Source organism: Tursiops truncatus, chromosome 3 (assembly GCF_011762595.2).
Source record: "Tursiops truncatus isolate mTurTru1 chromosome 3, mTurTru1.mat.Y, whole genome shotgun sequence".
In the NCBI taxonomy this organism is placed as follows: Eukaryota; Metazoa; Chordata; class Mammalia; order Artiodactyla; family Delphinidae; genus Tursiops; species Tursiops truncatus.
In genome coordinates this window covers 162,355,922-162,364,670 of record NC_047036.1, presented here as the reverse complement: position 1 = coordinate 162,364,670, position 8,749 = coordinate 162,355,922, and the positions used below count along the sequence as shown (strand labels likewise).

The 8,749-nt window shown below is 47.9% G+C and overlaps 1 protein-coding gene across 7 annotated transcripts in view; it reads left to right on the top strand.

The window, feature by feature from the left end:
• Positions 1-312: 312 nt before the first annotated feature.
• The window catches only part of CACNA1A (calcium voltage-gated channel subunit alpha1 A), a 322,020-nt gene continuing 313,583 nt past the window's right edge, over positions 313-8,749 (top strand). For 5 of the 7 annotated variants that reach the window (XM_073803170.1, XM_073803169.1, XM_073803172.1 and 2 more), the window contains exon 1: positions 314-897. In XM_073803170.1, coding sequence (XP_073659271.1) covers positions 626-897 — 272 coding nt within the window. In that variant the 5' untranslated portion in view covers positions 314-625. Of the gene's footprint in view, positions 898-8,749 lie in introns of all 7 variants that reach the window. The other 2 variants (XM_073803167.1, XM_073803173.1) reach the window with 2 other exon arrangements.

Sequence of the window (8,749 nt, the reverse complement as noted above, 5' to 3'; positions counted from 1 at the left end):
CTGAATATCCACCTGATATATTCATGAGAGGCAAGAACTCTGTCCCTTTTCTCTTTTTAAAGAACCAGCCAAGGTGGCAAAGAGCGGGCTCACTCACAGATGGCCATACCCTGTGTGGATTTTTAAAACGACCTTTGAACTCGCCCTTTTAGTTTTCTAAATGACACTCTGGAGCTCACAGGACCCAGGGACCAGCCGAGAGTGAACAAGCAGGCTCTTGATGACCCATTTTGCCGAGGACAACACTGAGATGCTGAGAAATACGGGGTCCCACCCTCCGTGGCGGGCAGCTGGGAGGTGGACCGAGTGCTCTGCGACACAGCCTCGTAGTCTTTTGCTCCATGGTGCTGCCTCTGTTGCTGGGCAGCTCCTAAGAACTGGCTTCCCAGCCCCGAGTTGCCAAGGAAATACTAAATCCCGTTGGGCCGGGCCTGGGGTGTATTTTGACTTCCTGTAAAGGAGGCCAGCCCCCTGTGCGGTCCTCCGACCTCCCTTCTCTTCCTCCCTGTGTTTGCTCTCTGCATCCCCCTTACCTTCGCTCTTTCTCGCTCTCTTCTCTCTCCTCCTCTAGTTTCATCCCGGGCTGGAGGCAGAAGACCCTGGGATTTCTGCGTGAGGCCCATGGATGTCGAAGTCCTCCCGGGTCCTGGACCCCATGTTCTCGCCCCGCAGTTATGATGCCCTGCACGACCGCGGCTTGGGGCCTGCAGGTACGGACGGCGCCCCCGCGGGCACAATCAGCATCCCTCAGGACTCGCGGACCCACCTGATGAGCGGCGGCTGCAAGGGCCCTCCCCTGAAGCGGCGGGGCGGCGTGGTGGACCACCGGGATGTCATCTTGGCCCACCAGGCACACAAAATCCACAGCACCCCCCAGGCCAGGAGGAAAGAATGGGAGTGAGTATGCACGGGGTGGACAGCCAGCCCCAGCCCGGGACAGGGACCCGGGTTGGGGAGCAGTAAACGGGGCCTCTTGGGGTCAGGTAACGCTTGTTTCTGACAAGCTTCTGCGGCGGGGTGGCGGAGGTGGGGGTTGGCGTGCGGGGGCGGATTCAGACGGCTGGGCTGGTTGCTGAAATCTCAAATCTCAAATTCCTTCCCAGCCTGTTGATCCATACCCGCTGCCTGGAGTCCCTTCTGTGAACCCCTGGGGCACCCACGGGGCAGCAACAAAGTGGTTAATTATGGGCGTGGCGGGGCGTGCTCGCAGGACTCTGCTCCGGGGTTCTGTGAGTGTCCACTCAGAGGGGTTGGCAAATCTTTCCAATGGGATGGACATTTCCGAACCAGGATGAGAAATGCCACTTTCTGGTGGGGGGGGGGGCGAGGGGGGGAAGCGGGAATCACACTTCCACCTCAAGCCCTGAGCTTAAACCTGAGAAGTGGGGTGGGCAGGGGGTGGGTGCCGGGTTGGGAGGATGTGGTGAGTCCGGTGACTCTGGGGTCCTGGGACCCCTTTCTCTTTGCCAGTGACGCCCAAAGTGGGTCTTCTCCTGGGAGCCACCATAGGGTGGAAGGGTGGGCTTTGAGACAGCTCTGCTGTGTGGTCTCGGGCAAGTGACCTCTCTGGGCTCGATCACCACCCCTGAAGTCTCTCTTTCTAGGCTGTTGGAGGGTTGAAGGCGGTTTGTGTGAAGGCTCAGTCCCCCCATATGGAGGGAGAGCTGGTACTTTTTTCTTTTTCTTTTTCTCAAGAGCTTCTCTGGCCAAGGCTCAGAGCTGAGTGGATTCCTGGGCAGACAGCAGGGAAGTGGGATGTGAATATGAGTTTAGGGCTCTTGGAGCTGAGGCTGACGAGGACACTATCACTCCTGGGGACCCGGAAATCGCTTCTCCCACCCACTTCACGCCAGCCAGTCTGACCTCTAGGAAGCTAACAGTGTCTTCACCAGGCTTCCTTCTGTCTGCTGGAAGGGGGAACTGGGTTATAAATGCCAGTTGGGTTTGGAGTGTGCTGACGAGGAGTGTGTAAGTACAGAGTGCAATGAAAACTGTATTATCGAAAGGAGCCAGTGCTCATTTTGAATTGGAGGGCTTCAGGTTAGGTGAGAAAGGTGGAGCCAATGTGGCCTCTGAGGTGGTTTCCTGAGGTTAGGCTGACATCTGGTGGCACATTCAGGCATCATATAGAAAGGCAACGTGGTGACCAAGCTTTATTTTTTTTCCCCCATGCTGTCTTCCTTTTGACAATCTCTCCTCTCCATCCACACATCTAGCCACCCACCCACCTGTCCATCCATCCACTCACCCACACATCCACTCACCAATCATCCATCCATCCAACCATCCACTCACCAATCTTTCTATCCATCTATCCATTCATCCATCTCCCCATCCATCCATCCCTTCACCTGCACACATTTCCATCCATCCATCCATCCATCCTTCCATGCACACACTTACTCACCCATCTTTCTATCCATTCATCCTTCTCCCTATCTATCCTCCCATCCATCCTTACATCCATTCACCTGTCCATATTTCTATCCATCCATCCATCCACCCACCCATCATTTCATGAATAACCAGGGTGCACCTAATATCTGCAGCTGCAATGCTAAATACCACTCCTCTCTTATCCCCTCTCCAGGACTCGCCTTCTCTCTCCCCTCCCTTCCCATTTATTTCCATTCTCCTCCTGTTTCCTTTTATTTTCTTTCTTTTTAAAATTAATTAATTATTCTTTGGCTACATTGGGTCTTCATTGCTGCGTGTGGGCTTTCTCTAGTGGTGGTGAGCGGGCGCTACTCTTCGTTGTAGTGTACGGGCTCCTCACTGCGGTGGCTTCTCTTGTTGAGGAGCACGGGCTCTAGGTGCTCGGGCTTCAGTAGTTGTAGAACGCAGGCTCAGTGGTTGTGGCACGCAGGCTCAGTGGTTGTGGCTTGCAGGCTGTAAAGCACAGGCCCAATAGTCCTGGTGCCCGGGCTTAGTTGCTCTGCGGCATGTGGGATCTTCCCGGACCAGGGCTCGAACCCGTGTTCCCTGAATTGGCAGGCGGATTCTTAACCACTGCGCCACCAGGGAAGCCCCTTTTATTTTCTTTTGAAAAAGAAATTTGATTAGTTCTTGCAGAAAATGAGGCTTCTTTAAGGAGTTAGAGTGAGTTATTTCTGCATACCCACTGAAAATAGATTTTTAGGATAAAGAAAAGTGTCACAGTGACTTAAAGAATTTAAAAACCCTGTTGCCCAAGGAAAATGATAACTGTAATTTCTAATAATAATGACAGCTAATGTTTATTGGGCACCTACTGTATGCCAGACACTTTTGATCTTGTTGTTTTGTCATAACTCTGCCACGCTGCAGATTCTACATTATCCCCAATTTACAGGTGAATAAAGGGAGGCTGAGAGAGGCGAAGTAACTTGCTAGACACTGGCAGAACTGAGATTCGAATCCCAACCTGTCGGAGTCCCAAACTCAAACTCTTTTTTTTTTTTTTTTTTTTTGGTGGTATGCGGGCCTCTCACTGTTGTGGCCTCTCCCGTTGTGGAGCACAGGCTCTGGACGCGCAGGCTCAGCGGCCATGGCTCACTGGCGCAGCCGCTCCGGCAGGTGGGATCTTCCCAGACCCGGGCACGAACCCGTGTCCCCTGCATCAGCAGGCAGACTCTCAACCAGTGCGCCACCAGGGAAGCCCCAAACTCAAACTCTTAATCATTTGGCTGAAGAGTTTCTACAACAGCAAGTGGCAGGGATTTTCTCTTAAATAACGCAGAAAATAGTCAGCCACATCAGGGAGAAAGAGGGAAGCATTGTAGGGTATTCAGAATCAGGAGACGTTGCTTACAGTGCCATTTCCATCACAACCTCCTTGAATGGCTAACTTACGCCCCAGTTTCCCATTCCAGTCACTTTCTAGGACCATAAAAAGACTTGAAGGGTCTTTATAGCTACAATCTCCAAACTTCTAATCTCCTACCCCTACCAGTAAAACAAACACATTTTCAACACGCACATAATGTATATATTTTTGCGTATCGATTATATAAGTATTCTGCTGAATTTATTATATGCACTATAAAATATACATAAAAATAGAAATGCCCAAAGGATGAGACATCAGTGAGATAAGTATGTTTAAATGGTTTTAATTTTTTAAATTTAGTGGTACAAAATACTGTTGCTAACGTGTTTTGTGTGTGTGTGTTACACATTTTAATTTTTATTTATTTATTATTTTAAAATTTAATTTTTAAGTTCATTTTTATTTAAAATTTTATTTTATTTTACTTTTTAATTGTATCATTGATTTACAATGTTTTATTAGTTTCAGGTGTACGGTAAAGTGATTATATAGGTAACTATATATATAGTTTTTCAGATTCTTTTCCCTTATAGGTTATTACATAATATTGAGTAGAGTTCCCTGTGCTATACAGTGGGTCCTTGTTGGTTGTCTATTTTATATATAGTAGTGTGTATATGTTAATCCCAAACTCCTAATTTATCCCTTCCCCCTCCCCCTGCTATCGTGTTTTAGAAGTTTGTCTTCACTTTTCAAACACTGTGTTTTGTCAGAGTTCTTTATTCTGAAAATGTTCAAATACACTAAGAGCAGAGAGAAGAGCACAGTGAACCCGACAAACCCATCACCCAAATACACTAATTATCAAGATTTTGTCAGCCTTACATCATAAATCCATTTTCCTTTCCTATTTTCTGAGCTATTTTAAAGCAAATCCCAGACCTTATATGATTTTACAAACTTCAGACTACATGTCTAAAGCACACAGACATTTTCTTACTAATATCACACTGACAAAATTAACAATGATTTTTTTAAAAATATATTTTATTTTATTTTATTTTTGCGGTACGCGGGCCTCTCACTGTTGTGGTCTCTCCCGTTGCGGAGCACAGGCTCCGGACGCGCAGGCTCAGCGGCCATGGCTCACGGGCCCAGCCGCTCCGCGGCATGTGGGATCTTCCCGGACCGGGGCACGAACCCGTGTCCCCTGCATCGGCAGGCGGACTCTCAACCACTGCGCCACCAGGGAAGCCCAACAGTGATTTTTACATCACCTAATTTCCAGCCCACATTCAAATTTCCCTGCTTGTGTTTTTTACAGTTGATTTCTTTGAGTCAGGAAAGTCTGTGTCTTGCATTTGGTGGCCATATCTCTTTTTTTTAAGTTGTGGTGAAAATAGATATAACATAGCATTTACCCTTCTAACCATTTTTCAGTGTGCAGCTCGTGGTATTAAGTACATTCACATTTTGTTCAACCACCACCACCATCCATTTTCAGAACTCCTTTCATTTTGGGAAACTGAAAGTCTGTCCCCATTAAACACTAACAGCCAATCCTCCCTCCCCACATCCTCTGGCAACCACTATTCTACCTTCTGTGTCTATGAATTTGGCTGCTCTAGGGACCTCATTTAAGTGGAATCATACAGTGTTTGTCCTTTTAGCATAATACCCTTGAGGTTCATCCGTGGAGTCACATGTGTCAAAATTTCCTTCCTTTTTAAGACTGTATACTATTCCATTTTATGGATGGATCACATTTTGTTTATCCATTCATCCACTGATGGACACTTGGGTTGTTTCTACCTTTTGGAGATTGTGACTAATGCTGCTGTGAACATGGGTGTATATATATATATATATATATATATATATATATATATATATATTCGAGACCCTGTTTTCAACTCTTCTGGGTCTATACATAGAACTTGAATTCCTGGCTCATATGGTAATTCTACAGTCTTATTTAGTCTACAAGGATTCTCTCTCTCCCACCCCTCACATTCTCCTATCCCGTTGTGATTTATCATAGAATAAACCACGTCAATTGTCCTATAGAATATGCCCCATTCTGAATCGTCTGTTTGAAACTTTATTTTTTCAAATCCTGTTAACTATAGCGGCTTTGCCCATCCTTAGGAATCCCACCCAGGCACAGTGCCCACCAAGATGAAGCGAACCATAGCGAACATGACTCCACATTTCAAAATGTCTTCGTGAGAATTTGGGACGTTTTTTGGCCATCTTCTGATAGAGACTCAATGAGATCACTATGGTTTCTATTTCTTCCTGTGACTGATGGAGTCCTGGTACCAGGAGGGGAGAGTCCCAGCTTTGCCATTTCTCACTGTTCCTTTCTGCTCTTGTTACTATTTCCTTCAACCCTTTCTTTCCAGGCAGGGATCTTCCACTTCACCAGCCAATATCCCAGTCCATCAACCCATTTACACAGGTCTCAGGAGACCACAGTGCATCACCACGACATGGTTCTTTATCCTGTTTCTTTTCTGTCTTGTCCACTAGAACGTCCCTGGCAAGGATGCTCGACTGTGTCCCCAGCCCCTGAGACCGAGGCTGGCACCCATAGGCACTCAGTAAATATCTGTCGAATGAAGGCACCAGATGAGAATGAATGAGGGAGGGTTGCTGCCAAGCAGCTAAGTGGATTTAGTCAACCATACATGAAGGGTTAATAAAGTCCAGTGCTTCATTGTAGATGAAACAGTAGCAGACATGGAAGTTCGAGAATTTGGTTCCATACTTTCACAGATGTACTCACTGGGGGTGCACCTAACCCACTTTGGAGGTTCTTGCACGAAGAGTTGAGTGAGGAGATGCTGCCTCCCTCCTCCTCCCCTTCACTTCTCCCTCCTTCCTTCCCCTTCCCTCCTCCCTCCCTTCTCCTCTCCACGCACTCTGTCTCCCTTCCTCATTCCTGCATCCCTATCTCCTTCCCCTTCCTCCATTCTCCCTCCATCTACCTCCCTCCTCTCATTCCTCTCCCTCCTCCCCCTTTCCACTTCATCCCTCTCCCTTTCTCCTTTCTCCTCTCCCTCCCCCTCCCTCCCTCCTACTCTCCATCCCTCTCCCTCCTCCCTCCCTTTCTCCTTTCTTCTCCCACTTCCTCTGTCCATCTATCTCCCTCCTCTCCTTTGTCTCCCTCCTTTCTCTATCCCCCTCCTTCCTCCCCTTCTCCCCTTCATCCCCTTCCCTCCTCCCTCCCTTTTCCTCTCCGCCTACCCTACCACCTTTCTTCACCCCTTCACCCCTCCCTTCCTCTGCCCCGTTCTTCCTTACACCAATATTTAGGACATTACCTCTGTTCTCAGCTCCATGTGGAGCCTTGGGAACACATCAGTCAATAGTCCGCTCTTTCCAGAATGACACTCTCCACTCAGCAGGAAAAACCAACATGAAACAAATGGTGACAAGCAGGAATAATGCCCAGAAAGGGCCGAGCAAGAGTCTGGGGGGAGCCGGGAAGGCCTCCCTGAGGAAGAAATTTCCAGGCTAGTTCTTCACACACCTTACTGCATTTTTGAACACCTGAGGGAGGGGGTCTTGTTAAATGGAGATTCTGACTCAGCAGGTCTGGGCTAGGGCTTGGGACTCTGCATTTCTTTCTAACAAGCTCCCAGCTGGAGCCAATGCTGCTGTCGGTGGACCACGGTCTGAGCAGCCAATTCTGAGCCGCCATCATCATCATCATCAAATAGAGGACGTGGGCGGGAGAATGGAGGGTGGAGAGAGGAGAGCTAAGCAAACTGCAATGAGTATCATGAATAATACGCTGAGGTGATAACGATAATATCCAATATTTATGGAGCACTTACTATGTGTGGGGCACAGCGCCAAGCCCTTTATATATATTAACTCATTTAATCCTCATCTCCATTGTTATAAATAAGATGGTGCAGCATGTCTTTGTTTTCCAAAATATTTTTACGTTTCTTGTCTTACTGCATGCACACAATAGAATCATGAAGCAGCTTGGGTAGGTACTGTTGCTGTTATTATTATTATTACTATTATTTTGCTCCTTATGCAGATGGGCAAACAGTTTCCAGGGGTTACCAAGGCATCTGGAGGCTCAGACAGGACAGGGAAGGCATGATCTCGACTCCTAGGTCAGAACTGACCATTTCTAGGATGTGGGGACTCAGGTCTAACCATCCTGCAGGTCACCAGCTGGGGCTGAGGGTGGTGGCCTGAATTGTCTGGTCCCCAGAGCCTGAGCTGAGAGGAGGGGATAGGCAAGGTGAGGAAGGAGACACTGATTCTTCTAGTGAATCAATTTCCCCACTTATTCTCTGCTCCTCCCCTCCAGTGCCTCCATCTTCAACACCCAACAGAACAGTTCCATGGTTTTCAGTGGGAAAATTAGGATTCTTTAGGATTATATGAGACTGTGGGTAAAATGATTAATGCCACTGGACCCCAAAGAGAGACGTTTAACCTGAAGGTGACCTCAGTGGTTGTTGAGATTGCCCTAGGTTTGCTATGGCTTCCACTTCACTCAGGTAAAAACTAAAGTCCTCCCCAACGTCCTCAAGTCCCTGTCACCTTGCCTGTCACCTCCCTGCTCTCACTTCTTTTCACCCTCTACCTTGCTTCCTTGCTCCAGCCACATGGGTCTCCTCAGTGTTCATCAAACACATCAGGGTTGTCCTGCCTTAGGACCTTTGCACTGGCTGTTCCCTTTACCGGAAGTGCTCTTCCCCCAGATACCCACATGGCTCCTTCCTCGCCTCCTTCTAGCCTTTATTTAGAGGTCACCTCCTCGGTGAGCCTTTCCTCACCAACCTATTTAAAATTCAGGCCCTATACATGTCAATTCCCCCTGCCTTACTTTACTGTTCTCATTAGCACCAATGACCAACTCATAGGTATAATATATCTGGCTTTTATTTTGTTGATTATCTGTATTCTCTCCACTGGCTCCACGAGGGCAGGAATTTTTCTCTGGTTTGCTCTTTACCAGGTTCCCAGCTT